Here is a 16288-nt window from a genome sequence, read left to right on the forward strand (position 1 = left end):
TGAGCATGAGGCAGGTAAGCCTCCGCAGATGACCCATGCAGCCCCTTTCTGCTTCCTAACCTGGGCTGGAAGGGTCTGCTAATTTCCACACTGATAGCTATTTCACTGTGTCTTTTGCGCACCCCCTCCCTCCACCTGGCTCCACCACCATCGTGATCGCGAATGTTTATTAAGCACTTTCAATATCTAGACAACAGTTCTCCCCAATATTTTGTTCAACCAGTGCAGGGGTGCACAATCGGGTGGTGCCTCTGATCCCCAAATTTTGCATCAGATCAGCCTTTTAACCCCACTCTGGTTCTCCCGAACCCAGAAAATATTGAGCAACATTTCTCTTTGTTTCAATGGGCATAAGGCCTACCCCACAATTGCCAGGGTGAAATGAAAGCGTGTACTAAAGCCAGAACACGGGGCCTGGGCACCTGAACACTTCAGCAGTCCTCGCTGTAGCTGTTCTTCCCCTTTCCCCCCGCCAGGGGACGGAGGCTCAGGGAGGTGCAGAAGTGCCACAAGCAGTTAGTGGCAGAGCCAGTAGCTGTGTCCTTAACCACAGGGCTCTCTCCAGCTCCCCCTCCCTCCCTTCACAGTCTGGTCCTTTCCAAAAAAAAAAAAAAAGAAAGAAAGAAAAAGAAAATGAGAAAAATAAAGAGCCACCCTGTAATTTGAGAAGCACACTTTTCCTTCTGCACATTCAGGAGCCTTCCAGAGAGGCTGCCCGAAGGAGTTCTCTGGGGTAAGAGCCCCCAACCCTGCCAGCAACAACCCCTTGACCATATTAATGTTGTTCTTCATGACCTTTTCTCACTAATTTGTGTACGTGTGTGTGTGTGTGTGATAATACGTATGTATAAACTTACATACTTGAAATCAGGATGCAAGCAAGTCTAGGTTTGACTAGCAGTATTTTCTTTCCCATGGAATGATTGATGGCATTAGATGTGGGGAAACACAATGTTCCTGCCCTCCTGGAGGGAGTCTTTAATCCTCTGGATTGTGAAACAGAGCCATCAGAACCACCTCCATTCACGGAAGGGGAAACTGAGGCTCCACGGAGGGACAGAAACGTCCCACCTTAAGTTCCAGGCCACTGGGCGCAGGAGGGCTTCACCAGACTGAGGGTGTGGAGGCCAGACTGGAAGAAATCATTAACTTCTAGAAGACAGTCCTCTGCTAGTACCTGGACTGGGGCTCCCATGAGACTTGGGATGGAGGGAACAGGAACCTCCTTGGGGATGGGGTGGTGGCTAACGGTGTCAGCTGAGGCCCAGTTCCTAGTCAAGAGAGTGTATGTCTGTAGGGGGATAGGGGTTGGGGGTCAGTGGGTTTCCAGAGTGAGGGTCTAAGAGCCTAGCGGAAAGAAGTTGAGTCTTCTTAAGATCCAGGCTCAGGCAGCCCTGTGATGGTAGCTGGAAAACCCTCCTGCAAGCCGGCTCTGCCTGGAGGCAGGTCACAGACAGTCCTGACCTCCCCCAGGCAGCCCCTAGGTGAACCAAGGTGGGGCAGGATAGCCATGGACTAGGCTCCAAGTCCTGGCAAGCTTTGAACCTGAGACTTGGATATTTCACAGATGGCAAGTGTGAGGCCCACAAATCGGAAGAGACTTGCCAAGGGCCCCCAATGAGGGGTGCCCAGGCCTTATTTTTTCAGTGTGACAGCAGCAATAGCTCGCATGGATGGAGCACCCCCTGTATGCCAGGGGGTGCTAAGCACCTTACACACATTTCTGTGAGGAGGTCACAATCCTTAGCCCTACTTTACAGATGAAATCAACAAGAGCCAGAGAGGTTTTAAGCAATGTCCCCTAGCTCACAGTAGGTGGTGGAAAAAGGAAAACAGGCAGTGGAACTGCAGATCCCAGGCCCCTTCCACAACCAGTGAACTTCCTAGAAGGTTTTCCATGTCACATATGTCCTGTGTCTGGCACACTTGGGGGATCCTCACCCCATCCCAGGCACCAGATTCTTGACGAATCAGACCTGCCCTTGTAAGCTCTCTGGCCTGTGGGGAGACATATGCAGGCACCCTGCTACCACCAATGCTTCTAGAGTGCACCCCTAGGGGTCACAGGCAGCCAGAGGAGGGCGCCCTGATGCAGGGTCGTTTTGAGGCCATGATCTAACTCCCAGGGGCAAAGGATGCTGGTGGGAGGAGTGGCCCCCAGGTCCTGAGATCTGTGGGCCCAGTTTGGGTCCCTGTTTACCCAACTCTGCGCCAAGGTACGCCCAGACCTCCTGGCTTCCTCACGCTGCTATGGACAATTTGAGCTGCTCTTATCAAGAGAAAGTGGGAGATTGGTGCACCAGTCCACTGGAAGAGGGAAAGGATGTGTCTAGCCATAGAAAACGGGAAGGAAGAGGGTATCCACGTGTCCCACGTAAGGGAGTGGGAGCTGTCCAACTGTCTCTCGAAATGGTAAAAAGAAAAACAGAAAGAGAGGTGGCCCTAGGTCTGTTGGTCAGGGATGGGGAGGATGTAAGTTAGCCATTGGTAGAAATTGGGAATGGGCTGGCCTGTTCTTCTGTGTGTCCTCCTCTGGCCCCTCAGGACGGGGCAGGAGAGGACTGTGCATTTCTGGCGGGGAGAACGCTCTGTGGGTCCAGTGCCACAGGGACCGTGGGGTGCCAGAGAAGCATCCGTGTCCATCAGGGCAAGTAGGGCAGCCTTTGGTCTGACACAAAGCTATACGTTTATTCTGGCCGCATAGATGGTGAGGAATTGTCCAGAACGTCAGCCCAGAAAGCATAGTTCCTAGGAGGCGGGCCCTTGCGCCTGGACACGCGACCGAAGCTGGCACACATCTGTGGGCAGGGCCTGGCCGGGCAACTCCGCGGCGGGCAGAGTGCAGGCGCCAACTAGCGGTGGCTCCCGAAACTGCTCCCCGCCCGGCGGGCCCCGGCGACCGCAGTCTGGAGCCCCAAGCGTCCCCGGGTTCCCGCGCCCACACGCCCACACGCCCACACGCAGTGAGTACCCTCCCGAGGGCTGGAGCCACGCCGGATCCTGTGCCAGGTGCCGAGACCCACAGGAACCGCATTTTCAGGATGTCCGTTTGTGAACCCGCCGTAGGATGAGGGAGAAATCAGGCGGAGGGGCAAGTAAGGGCACGGGTGCAAACCGAAACCACTAGACGAATCGAATTTACAAACCCCTGATACAGCGGGTCCTGGCCCACAGCCGCTCCAGGGCCACACGCGTCGGTCCCCCCCCCCCCCGACTCCCTGGCCCTGGGCCGTACCTGGCCACAACTTGGTGGGCCTTTTGGCGGGAAGTTCCCAGAGGTCCGACGCGCCAAGGCCCCGGTACCTCGTTTTCTTCTGATTCCGCCGCTACTGCACCCCCCCGTTTGGGAGAGTGCAAGGGCCTTGGCCCCGGCGATCTGCAACTCCGAGATGCAGGCTCTCTAAATAGATCCCGTAGGGTCCTTCGCTGTCCCCGCCTTCGAAATGGCCCGAGGGGCTGACGTGAGGCGACGACAGGGTCAGGGACCAGCTCTCCAGGTGGTCGAGGTTGCGCGGGAACCTCTCCGCCCTGAAGCGCACGCGGGTCTTGAATTCGTTCCGCAACGACGAAATGGCGCGCACTGGGCCGGGGTCAGATCCCGGCCGCGATCTGGCGGCCACTTTCGGATTCTATCCTTCTTCGCTTCCGAGGCTTGGAATTTGTTGCGCTGCACCTGTCAAGCGCCGAGAACAACGAATACTCAGCCCAGTCTCCAGACGGCAGAGACTCGGTACGCCTCCGTCGGTTCCCTACACACGAGGGAGCACCTCTGGGGCGATAATCCAGAATGAATGGGGGCTTGATCTTTGCAGTTCCCCTCCCCGCTGTAGCTTGTCCTTAGGCCCGCTCGTTTGGCCTACGAGGCGGGAGAGGCCAGGGTTGCCTGCTGTGAAGCCACAGGAGTAGATGGGCCGCGTGGGCGGGAGGGAAAGCGGTCTGCGTCCCTTTGGCGCGGCCGGAGCACACAGCCGGGTAAGACGGAGGCGCGGGCCCTCGGGGGGCCGGTGCGCATCCACGCGGAGGAAGAAGATTGCCTCCTCTGGAAGCCGGGGCCCTTGGCTTGGCAGCCATCCCCTCGTTCTCCGCACGCTTGTCTTCCTGCCGTGGACTCGCGTCCTCTTGCGCGATGCGAGACCGTGGCTATATGCACGGGGCAAATATCAGGGGGGAACACTCGCGTTTTCCAGGCTCCGCCGTGTTTTTCAAAGAATCACGGGCCGCCACAACGAAGGACGACGAAGCGAGGCCTGCGCGGTCCTGAAAGTTGATTTGGGGGAGCGGAGAGGTACGGGGTTTGTCACCGCCAAGCCAGATTCCAGCCCCCCGCCACCTCCCGCCAGGACACCCGTCTGTCCCTGGTCGGCAACCGGGCCAACGAGGCCGGGCCCAAAGCCGCGCTGCGCTGGGAGCTGCAGAGGCGGCTGGTGGTCGTGGAATCTCGTGTGCGGTGGAAGCCCTTGGGCCGAGATAATTTGCGGGACTGCGGGGGACGCCGGGCGCGGGGTGAAAAACCTCTTGGGGTCGGCTCCCCGCTCGATGTCACCGGCCTTGGAGCCCCCACGTCCCGAAGCAGAGAGTACAGGCATCAGAGGCCGAAAGCAGCCGGAGCCGGGAAGGCCCAGCTACCGGCAGCGGGGAAAGGGCGCGAGAAGGGAAGCTGCGGCCCCCGAGTCAGGGAGCCGCCGCCCAGGAGCCCTCTGGAGGGCCCGGGCGTTTTAACCAAATTTTTAGCATTCACCCCGGGGCCCCCGAACTTTCGAGGAGCTCTGGGCTAACGCGCCGGGCCCCCCGACCCGGGCGTCCTCCCCGGGGCGGGGCCTTCCGCCCCTCCCCGCTGGGCGGCCTTCGGCGGTCCCCGTTCCTCCCCCACGAGCGCGGCCGAGGTGCCGGCGATGGGGCTCCGATTGGCTGCGCGACGCGTCGCTCGGGCCGGCCCCGCCCCCGCGGGCCCCCGGTTACTAACCCCGCGCGGGCCGGCCCGGCGTCGCCACTCAATTCTCGAGGATTTGTTCTGGGGCTGCGGCCGCGCAGTCGGTGGGGCGGCCGCGAGAGCGGGCTGCGGGGGCGGGAGGCGGCGGCGGCACAGCCCGCGCGGGCCCCGCGGCGGCCGAGGCAGACGTCCCGGCGCGAGGGGCGGCCGCAAGCCGGGCCGCGAGCCCAGGATGCGGGACTAGCGGGCAGGGCTGTGCGCGGCCGTCGGGGCTGCGAGGCCTCTCTCTGCGGGCGGGTCCCCGGCGGGGCGTCCCCGGGCGCCGCCCCCTGCGCCCTGAGGCCGCGGCCCGGCTGCTTCTGCTTTCCCGCTTCTCGCGGCAGAGGCGGCCGAGGAGGCGCCCGCGCCGGCCGCCCCCGGGGTAGCCGCGCCGCCGCCGCCCGCCCGGCGCCCTGACGGCCGCTGTTATGCGTATTCCTGTAGACCCGAGCACCAGCCGCCGCTTCACACCTCCCTCCACGGCCTTCCCCTGCGGCGGCGGCGGCGGCGGCGGCAGCGGCGGCGGCAAGATGGGCGAGAACAGCGGCGCGCTGAGCGCGCAGGCGGCGGTGGGGCCGGGCGGGCGCGCCCGGCCGGAGGTGCGCTCGATGGTGGACGTGCTGGCGGACCACGCGGGCGAGCTCGTGCGCACCGACAGCCCCAACTTCCTCTGCTCCGTGCTGCCCTCGCACTGGCGCTGCAACAAGACGCTGCCCGTCGCGTTCAAGGTGAGTGCGGGGCCCGGGGCGGGCGGACGCCGGCCCTGGCGATCCGGGCGTCTCAGCCGCAGGACCCCGGGGCCCCGGCCGGGGAAGGCAGGGGAACGTAGGGGAACGTGCCCGCTGCCTCGCCGCGAGAACCCAGCGGCCGGGCCCAGAGCGCTTTCGGTCTCCCTGCGCGCTCCGCCAGGGGACTTCGGCGTTCCCCCTCAGATGCACCCGGCATGGATGGCTTTTCGGGGCGGGGGTTGCCCCCCCTCCACCTTCGGGGAGCCCGGCTGAAAGACGCTGATGAGGCAACGGGCGGATGGGGCTTCGGTCCTCCCCAGTTGGGATCCCTCCGACACAGCCTTGCGGGCAAAGGGGAAGAAGAACCCCGGGACCAGGGCGAGGCCCCGGAGGTGGGGTGCGGAGGGTGGGTAGGGCCTAACCTCCCCTGCCAGCACCCCTCCTCCTGCACCGCTTCAGAAACACTTCCTGCTCACACCCTCCACCTCTGGCTTCTGAAATTTTACACCGGGCGACTCTAGGACTGAGAAGGGGGGCACCGAACCCTAAACGTTTGCGGCAGGAATCCCGAACGCCGAGCAGAAATGGGGGGGCGCTCCCACCCCTGGCAGCCCCCAGTCATTCAGAGGATCTTTTTCTCTTTGCTAGGGAGTAGGCGACTGTTTCATTTTCATTTTTTTAAGGGGGCAGCGAGATGAAACGAAAACGCCTTGGTTTTCCCCTAAACCTCTCACAGCTGCCGTGAGAAAGGGCAGGGCAGGAAGGGCCAGCGGCTGGGGGTGGTGGGTGCCCGAGGTGGCTGGAAACAGCGGCTCCTGGCAGCTGAGGCCGTCCTTGCTCCCATTAAGACGACTCCAAATTGGAAAAAAAAAAAAAAAAAAAAAAAGAAAAAGAAAAAAGAAAAAAAAAGGATGAGTGGCTCTTGGAGATCTCCCGGGTGACATCTTAAAATGCCAGTGGGGAAAATCTCCCGGGGAGGGGGGGGGAGGGGGAGGTCCGTGTGACTTTAATCCTCAGATCGGAGGTTTTACTGTCACTTGGAGCTTAAAAGGAATCTTTGAAATTAAAAGAAGACAGGATGTTGACAGGAAATCTGGCCTTTTTAATCAGACCCCAAACATTTTCTCCTTGAAATTTTTACCATCTGGATCCCTAGTCCCTGCACACGGTGGCCACGTTTAAATGGCTGTTACTACATTTGCAGCGTGATTCCTTTTCAAAAGGCATCTGCCTCTGCCCGATGCTTGGGGTGAGGGGTGGGGGAGACCCAATATTAGGGGGGCATCTCCTCCCCATCGTACAGTTCCCAGCAGGTGCATTCTCCTATTGAAAGCCCCTCTCCCACTTTAAAGGGGTTTTCTGTACAACCCCTCTCAAAACACCGGTTTGTTTTGCATTTTGCATTTTCCCTGCATAACGAATTCAGTCTCTGCAGAGGCCGGCAGACTGGGCCCGGGCCACATTTCAGGGCCGAATTTTATACCCCAAATGGCTCTAACTTTAATTCAGCGTGGGGAGCCGTCCTATTATTATTGTTGTTGATATTATTTTTATTTAGGGACGTGGTTGCTAGGAGCACGTTGATTCCTCTTTTGCTCAGGCCCAAAGAAAGAGGGGAACTGCTCCCCACGCCATAGTGATCGAGCTCATTCACAGCTCTCACGCAGATTTCATTGCAAGGATAATTTCTTAGGACATGACTTAACCAGTTGAGCTAGGATTTGGGTGTGGAAGGTGGAGATTTCGGCTTGTTTTTGTTTTTGGGGGGGGAAGGTGTCCGTTGGGGTTTAGCCTTTTCTCCGCTCTGCCTTTGAGAAATCCTGCAGTGCGCCTGGGACCTAGGGGAGCTGCCTGGCCCCTCCCCGCCTCTCCCTGGCCTCCCCTACCCTTCTAAGCTGTCCCCCTGCCCCTGTGCTTTCAGGTGGTGGCGCTGGGGGACGTGCCCGACGGAACAGTGGTGACCGTGATGGCTGGCAATGATGAGAATTACTCTGCGGAGTTGCGTAATGCCTCGGCGGTCATGAAGAACCAGGTTGCCAGGTTCAACGACCTTCGCTTCGTGGGCCGCAGTGGGCGAGGTGAGCTGCAGGGAGTCTGCGTACCCTGACACCAGCAATGGCAGAGGTCTAGGAAGGAAGCTGAGAGCAAGCCCTTGGGGTCCCAAATGAGAGCCCCAGAAACAAGTGCCCAGGCCCGGCTTGGTCTCAGACAACGGTTTGGAGCCCCATGGGAGTGTCACAAAACCCTTTGAGGATGCGGGTCCTTGGCCAGAAAAAGACACAATTGGCTTCCAGCTTCTGGGGTTTACTAAGTCTTGTAGCTGTCCGTGTTACCCCCTTTCCCGGTGGTTGAGTGTTCTGGCTTCATAAAAGACACTAGGAAGAGATCACGGATTAAGGAGCTCAAAAGAGGACCTCGTAGGTCTTCTGTGGCAAGTGGGCTTAGCAGCGGGCTTAGATGAATGGCTGGTCTGCGGGGGGGCCCAAGCACCCCAGCCACTCTCCCCACGGGGCTGGGATCTCCCCAAGCTTCAAGCTTTGAGCAAGCCGAGGCTGCCTCTCCCCAGCTGTGGTCTCCCCAAGCCACAGTTTCCCCAGCCCTGTGAGCCTTAAGGTGGTTTAGGAGAGACATGATTCGGGGAAAGCAAAGCAGGAAAGCCTGCAGGCTGCCACCCCCCACCCACCCTGCCCAGAATCGAAGCTGAAGCCCGCGTGCCCCCCTGCCTGTGTGATTGGCCTCTGGCAATAGGAAGGAAGGCAGGACCAGCCGGCTTGCTGTGGCTCCCGCCCCAGGGCTCTCGGGTGGGAGGCTGCTGGGACCCGAAACCCATCATCACTTCTGGGTGGTGAAGCCCTAGTAACCCTGCCCCAGCGAAATGGAGGCTCAAGGACTCGCTGGCCCTTTAAGACCAGCCTGCTGAAAAGCCAGGAGTGCCCAGTCGCAAGACCCAGCCTGCCCCTCCAGTTGGGTTAAGAAAGTACGCTAGGCTCCCTCTGCCCGCAGTCTCCACAGAGGCTGAGGCAGAATTGTACTTTTCATCACCAATAAACAAGACCTTCTCAAGGTTTTCGTTTGCTCCCAGCCGACAGCCCTGCTCAGCAATGGGCATCTGGGCACCATTTTTTCCTCTCCAGCCGTTCAATGTATACATACAAATGTCAAACATATTTTGACTTTTCAGCATTAATTAAAACCAGGGCATTATTTGCATGTAATAACTGTTTACTTGTTACTTTTTATGAAACTGAAATAGTTTACATTCTTTCAAACATTTCCTGTTCCTGTTGGCTCCCTTCCCCACGCACAGATTTCTTTCAAACGTTGCCCTTAACTGGTTGCAGGTTGATGGATGGAAAATGTTTGCTTTTATGAATTAAGCTTTCATTGCTGCTCCTAATTAGTCTCCAAGCCCCTTTTGTCATCCCCAATCTCTCCAGCCTTTTGCAACTTAATCCCAGCTGCAACCCTGAGTGGAGAGTCACTGGCCACCGGTTGGTGGCTGGCAGGGATGCAGCTTGAATTTGGGGTGGTGGCCAGGTGTGCAGGCCAGGTGGAATGAGGATATGGAAGGGGGGGCTGGTAGGGAAGCCGGCCCGCCGTAGCTGCAGCCCCTGAAGGAGCAGGCAGAAGGGGAGGTCCATCCCAGGAGCTCAGCAAAGCATCAAGAACATGGAACCTTACTCCCTGTCCTGGGAGGTGAGATTGAGAAAGAGAAGACACGGTGATCCCAAGTGACCAAGGGCATGGCTGGCTGGCTGGCTGGCCTTTTTGCTGTGTAAAGTGATTTCTTCGTGGCATTTATGCCCACGGACCTGCACTCACCCTGCAGGACTTTGGGGGAGAGAAGTGGGTTTGCAAATCACTCTTTAGCTGGTGTGCTTGAAGCAGGCGAGGCTGAGGCTGGGGTTGTGGCTCTGGAGGATGCAGGAGGCCAAGTTTATAAATCATTCTCACAGCCCTTCTCCCATCAGTCTCCCTGGTCCTGGGCGGGGGCAGGAAGGGGCCTGAGCCGGAGTTCCAGTACCTGGGGACTTGACCAGACTCTCAGACCTCAAAGTCTCATGGTATTGAACAACGTGGACTCGACAACCAGCCCAGCTGGTTTCATTCCTAACTCCGCCGGTGACTTGCTGGATGACATGGGACAAATGGTTTAACCTGTCCGTGCCTCAGTTTCCCCAGCTGTTTAAGGGGGCAATAAGGACCCCTCTCTCCCGAGGTTTTACAAGGATTAAGGAAATCGGCCCCGGTGTATCACTTGGCACGCATTGAGAGTTGGACACAGGTTACAGATTTTGTTACATCGAATGCCTGTGACTGGAGATCTTAGAAGTCCCTTTGAGTGGTATAGTCACTGATTCTGTGATTATGGTGCGGTTTGGGCGGGGGCGGGGGAAACCCAGAAGGTGTGAATTGTGGAGTGGGAGAAGTGGAGGCGGCTGGCAGTGAAAAGGAGGGCACAGGGGTCCTGTGGCCTGCAGCAGCCCATCCGCTGTGCCCCTGCTGCCCATTGGGAAATTCCCACCGAGAGGACAAATCAGTGATTGACCCGGACAGTGGGGCACTTCGAGAGTTGAGAAAGATTGGAGTTTGGGACCCGGAGCCATTCCCTGGCCCTCCGACTTCTGCCAAGATCAAGAAACCAGACGGAAACTTGTTTGTTTCCTTGCCTTTTATTCCTTGATGCTGTCTTAATTCCGGGAAGATAGGTTTCCATGGAGGACATAGACACCACCACCACAGAGCCCTCATGATAAGCCTGAAGATGGGAAAGAAACAAGGGAGGGAAAGAAACCAAGTCACTGGTGTGTCCTGCAGTGATTAGGGCCGAGGTTCCCACCCTTCTTACAACAAACACTATATAACACACTTTTCATTGTCCTACAATGAAATGTGTAACTAATGGAACCTATCTACTTATGTGCAGTTTCAAAATCCATAGAAGTCCATAGCTTTCATGGAGGAAAAAAAAAAAAAAAAGTGATTTATGATAAAATATCCATCTGGATATATAAATGTGGGGTGAGATCACCCTGTGGTGAATGGGAGCTTGGCCAGCCGGCAGAAGCCCCGGGAGCACCGCGGCAGACCACCAGCCCAGGCGTGCAGGACTCAAGAGTCCACTGCCGTCGACGACATGGTTTTCTGAAGGGGCGAACAGTGCTTGGCAAAGTTCTGAACAAAATTTCAGGGAAAAAACAAAAACAAAAACAAAAAACAACGGTCTTCCATCCTGGAAAATTCAACAGATACTAAAAGTGTGCAAAAAACTTGGTTTTATGTTATGTAAAACTGAGTTAGGCTCATGGCTCAGAGAATCTTTGTAACAAGTGTTTCACACACAGGAGGAATGACTGCCTGGGTGCCCTGTACCCAGCTGGACCGAAGCCTCCTCCGCTCCTCTCCACCCCACCGCCCCCCCAACACCCCCTACACCCCTCTGGAGGACCACAGGCCACAAATTCCCAAAATGTCCTCTAGGAGGCAGCCTAGGTGAAAATGAAAACAGCGGGAGCTCCTGAACAGTCATTAGCTGTTTGAAAAGAAATCCTAGTAGGTAGAGCGAGATTTGAGGAGAGATGTGTGGGTGTGGCTTATAGGTTTCTTGACCAATGTCCAAAAAACCCAGAGGTCCCCTGAGATGTGTTCCTGCTATCCTTGAGGCCCCCATGATGGGGTTTTATGACATGAGAACCCGATCTGAGGGGAACAGGGACTGGCCCAGAGCCACACTGCCAGACCCGGTTGTACGTGCTGATTGGTCCAGGGTCCCACGAGATTGTCTGGAGTCAATCAGGTCCCCGAGGGGTAGCTGTTTCCAGACTGGGACTTCTCCCCTCTGGCCAGGGACAGTCCCTGGAGTGCCTTGGTTAGCAGTTCCTGGACTTCTGGCTGATGGCAGGTCTGCCTGAGGTTCCTGCACGAAGTCCTCTACCTTCTCTGTTATCACAGCTTCCTGCCCTGAGACGGGGTGAGGTGGGAGGAGGTGTTCACCAGCAGGCAGAGAGAGAGAGCTGAGGGGCTCTCAGGGAGACAGCTTCCCCCCAACTCGTTCTAGGGACCCCTGCTTCTCATGGTACCTGTTACACACCCCTCCCTTCCACTCTTGTTCCCAGGTCCCAGCCCCTGCCTTTTGTCCTCCTCCCTCCCTCTCTTTGGGCACCGGGGAGGGGTGGTGCCAGGCCTGGAAAGCAGGAGGAAGCTGTGGAGGAGGGCTGGTGACCTCAGGGGTAGTTTGTGGTTTGCTGCCTGGTGAGAGTGGAGGCCTCTCACTGCCCAGGAGCAGGTCCTTAGTATGGGGCTGGGGCAGGGGAGCCAAGGGGGAGGCGGGCGACTCCAGCACATTCTAACCTTTCTGGCCCTGCCTAGATACTGTTGACCTGGATGACTCATTGCCCCTCTGTGAGTCTCAGTGTTCTCATCTGTAAAATGGAAACGGTTGTCTCTCCCTTAATGATTTTAACAAACATTTCTTGAGCACCTACTATGTGCCAGATGCTGTCCTAGTGGTTAGGACACAGCAGTAAACAAGACAGAAGTTCTGGTGCCCAGGGAGTTTACCATCTAGTAGAGGGAGACAGAAAATAAGTAGAGGAATTGCCAAAAATAATAAGCATGATGGGGGAAGTTTGAGCAAGTAGGGAGGGAGCAGGAGGGTCCCTGATGTTTCACATTGAGCTTCTTAACCTTTTTTTTTACCCCATGGGTCAACTTGACAGTTTCAGAATAATGTGTTTTAAAGAATAAAATGAAATACAAAGGATTACAATGGAAACCAATTATAATAAAACACAGTTAGCAAAATGTCTAAAAAAATTGGGATAAATGTGCTCTTTTATTAGTGTATTAAATAATAAGATGTGGCAATGGGTCTGATGACGACCATGATTTTGAAGTTGTGACGAGCATAAAAGATATTTAGAGAAGTTTGCGATGTCTGTAATGTGATATGTAAATATCTGTGACGTCTGTTGGTGACAAGGTCACAGGGACTTCTGTAATACCTCTGTGGTTTGTTGCCCATGGCCATACTTGAAGGAGATACTAAATGGCAGCCAGAGGTTAGAGACAATACCGCCGTCTCTTTTTTTTTCCTGTCCCTGTCCACAGGGCCCACTTAATCCTAAGAAGGAGCCCCAGATGCCAAGTTTAAAATGCCTGCTTTAGATAAAGTGGCCAGGGAGGGCTTCAACGAGGAGGTGACTTTTCAGTAGAGACCCGAGGGAAATGAAGGAGACACAGGAGCACTTAAGTAATTGGGGCCCATCTGACTTGGCACCCTGCAGTGTCTACACAGTGATAGGGAGTCTGGCAGGGGAGGAAAAAGTCCAGGAGAAAAATGACCAAAGAGGGAGGAAGGCAGATTCCAGGAAGGGGAGGTGGGCCCTGCCTAGCATTTCCCTATACCTTATACACTTTGGTTTCCAGAAACCATGGGAAGTGCCCCTGTAGTCTGAGAGTGAGGGGTTCGATCTCCTCTGATCCAGGACTCCACGGGCAGGGGCTGTACATTTCCATCCCTGCCTTTAGTGGGCTGGCTCAGGAAGATTCTTCCAGAAAGGCCCCACTCTGGCCCAGTTTGAATCATGCTTCAATTTAAACCACCCCGTTTATACACCAGTTCTTCGGTGTCTCAGAAGAACCCCTGGGGTTCCGTGGTGCGGCCCTGGAAGCCTGGCTGGTTTACTTTCGTTCTGGATTTTCCTGTTTCTGGGGCTCGAGTTTTCACATGATGACCAGATCCAGCCTGGCAAAGAGAACCACAAGCTATCCTTCCCTGCCCTGAGTTTTCATCTCCCGCTGGTGAAGGGGGGTAGCAAGACTACCTGCCCGCCTTGGAGAGTTGCAGGGACTGGACTCCTGTGCTGTCCCTTTGTGGGTAGCCTCCCTCAGTTGCCCACCCTGGGCCAGCCCTGGTGGACACAGGTGCACCGGGCCGCAGGCCCCTGCCCTTAGGGAGTCCCTGATTGATAACTGAGGTCCAGAGATAGGGATGCTCGGAGGCAGAGAAGGAGGAGGCCAAGCTTAGAGGAGATGGGCGAAGCCCTCACCCCAGCCTCCCCAGTCTCATACAGTGTGGGGGACTCGATGCTGACAGAGAAGAGGGCCGGAGAGAGGGACGACTCCTCCTTCAGTGAAGGTGATGGGAGAATTGGGTTGCCCTTATCTTTACCTTCTACCAAACCCACCAGTTAAACCCCCAGAAGAATCAAGGAATTAAAGGTAGAAGGTAGCGAGAACGCTGTTTATTGAAGGTAAACCTTTATCGGCTTGTTACAGTTCAGGTGGGGAACGGAGTGCTGCCCGAACATGAAACACTAGGAGAAATCACCAACAGGGAAAAGAGCTGAAAAGGCCATCCAGCCCGGTGTCAGAAGGCAGAATGTGAAGGCCACTGAGCTGAGAAGCTGGTTGCTAACCGGTTAACACAGGCTGATTTCTAAACGGAACTAAAACGCGAATGAGGGGAAAAAATAAATAAATAAATAAATAAATAAATAAAAGGCGAAGGAGGAAAGCATGAAGGAACCTGAAGTGATCATTTGTGTTGGGTTTGGGACAGACCATAAGCAGATAAAAAGTTTCAGTCTCCCTAGGCACGGCAGAGAGGCAGACTGAAGTCAGAAGTGTGATAGGCGGCTGTGCTGCTGCGTTGGGGGTGGGGGGCTCGCTGCGGTCCCAGTCACCGTGACTCTCCGGGGCTCTGTCCGCGCACTGGAGAGATCAATGCCCCTGAACGCATCCCAGCCCTCTGATGCAACGAAATCCCTCACCACTTCTTGGGATCTATTCTGAGGAAATAAGCAGAGATGGAGACAAAGATTTTTTTGTAAACAAAAGGTCATTTTCGTTTTATTTTAAATGGGAGAAAAAAAAAGAAAATTATTATTTTAAAAGTTTTTCCTCTCAGGAATTTTGAATGGAGACTTTGGAGCCAAATGTCTATCTAAAAATAGAACAGAGCTCTGGAAATAACAGTTGCGACTACAAATGAAATGCCGGCAGCTCCCCAGTCAGCTCTCTCCCAGCCCCCAACCCCCCAACCAGGAGTCAGCCAGGAGGAGGCTGCGGGGGCCCCGTGCACCAGGGAGGAAGGAGGCAGATGAAGAAAAGACGAGGCTTCTGTGGGTTGAAGTATTTTGCAGCATTAAAATGAAGTTTATGAAGGGTTTTTAATGACACCAGAAAGTGCTTACGATGTGAGGTTAAATGAAGAAAAACACAACCAGGGTATAAATATACGTATTTTGGAATCCTTGCCACTCTGTAAACATACATACCCACCCAAAAGGGACTAGAGCCAAAAACACCCAAATGTTAACAGTGTTTATCTCTGGGTTAGTGGAACTGTAGGTGATTTTTCTGTGCCCCCCCCCCCAGTTTTTATAAAGTCATAATTACTTTCAGGAAAAGAAAATAGTATTTTTTTAAAAGATTTTATTTATTTGTTGGAGGGCAAGAAAGCATGAGCAGGAGTTGGGGGACAGATGGAGGGAGAGGGAGAAGCAGACTCCCCGCTGAGCAGGGAGCCTAACCCAGGACCCCAGGATCATGATCTGAGCCGAAGGCAGATTTTTAACAGACTGAGCCACCTGGGTACCCCTCAAATCTGTATTTTTATGCGTATTTTTATAAATACCACTTCGGTGCTCCCCACTCCAAAATCATGAGGGTCTCCGGGTAGAAGGAATGGCACAAAGGCAGGGAAGCAGGGAGGAAATAGCAGGGTACCCAGAGCATGGGGTGGGGGAGGATGATGCCAGACTTCCAAGGCCTTGAATGCCAAGGCCAACAGCTAGACCTTCACCTAGAGCCCCATCTGCTGCCAGGTTCAAAGGAAAGAGATCTGCCCCTTCTCGAAGGGAGAACAGAGTATTGTTAATCGCTCCAGGTGCCAACCTTCTGCCATTATTCTCCACTCCCCCCAGGGAAGAGTTTCACACTGACCATCACCGTGTTCACCAACCCCACCCAAGTGGCCACCTACCACCGAGCCATCAAGGTGACCGTGGATGGACCCCGAGAACCCAGACGTAAGTGCCAAAGTCACTGAGCCCCCTGGGTGGGGGAGAAGAGCCCAGTGTGGGTGGGAGTGGGGGGACGGGGAGAGCAGCAGCCAAGGTCAGATAGATGGCACTGGATGCCTGGAGAATTTTTGTGTGGGATTGCAGTCCTGGGCTCCACATCCCAAAACACACCAGCAACACCTGACCCTCTGTGCTTAGCTCTGGACTCCTGGAGGCCAGCAAGGGTGCTGGGAGGGTGAAAGGCAGAATTAGCCTGACGCCCTTCCCTGAGGAATGCCTGCCCTTGGAAGGGTGGGCAAAAGGGCAGCTAAGGGAGTATGGACTTGCAGTTTGCGTCTGTTGAGGAAAGGGTTCGTTCGGGGCAGGAACAGGCTTCAGATAGGGTATTTGTGAGGGGCGGGGGGCCAGGCCAGGTTTGCGCTGCTCCACTCCAGCTTCCTCTGCCAGCGGCTGAGGGAGGGAGCCATCAAAAACAGGAGCTGGTCTGGCTGCGAGGCCGGATCCCCTCCTTGGAAACTTTCTCTGGATTTGTTACCTGACTTAAGTCACACAGAGCCCAGGCA

At 55.7% G+C, this 16288-nt stretch overlaps 1 protein-coding gene across 3 annotated transcripts in view; it reads left to right on the plus strand.

Annotated features, from left to right (window-relative positions):
- RUNX3 (RUNX family transcription factor 3) overlaps positions 1-16288 on the plus strand; it is a 60111-nt gene that overhangs the window by 25668 nt on the left and 18155 nt on the right. The window contains exons 1-4 of one of the 3 annotated variants that reach the window (XM_047726951.1): positions 3053-3095; positions 5414-5697; positions 7619-7775; positions 15627-15731. In XM_047726951.1, coding sequence (XP_047582907.1) covers positions 3068-3095; positions 5414-5697; positions 7619-7775; positions 15627-15731 — 574 coding nt within the window. In that variant the 5' untranslated portion in view covers positions 3053-3067. Of the gene's footprint in view, positions 1-3052; positions 3096-3555; positions 3731-5413; positions 5698-7618; positions 7776-15626; positions 15732-16288 lie in introns of those variants that run through there. The other 2 variants (XM_047726949.1, XM_047726950.1) reach the window with 2 other exon arrangements.

The sequence above is a fragment of the Lutra lutra genome, chromosome 4 (genome assembly GCF_902655055.1).
Source record: "Lutra lutra chromosome 4, mLutLut1.2, whole genome shotgun sequence".
NCBI lineage: Eukaryota > Metazoa > Chordata > Mammalia > Carnivora > Mustelidae > Lutra > Lutra lutra.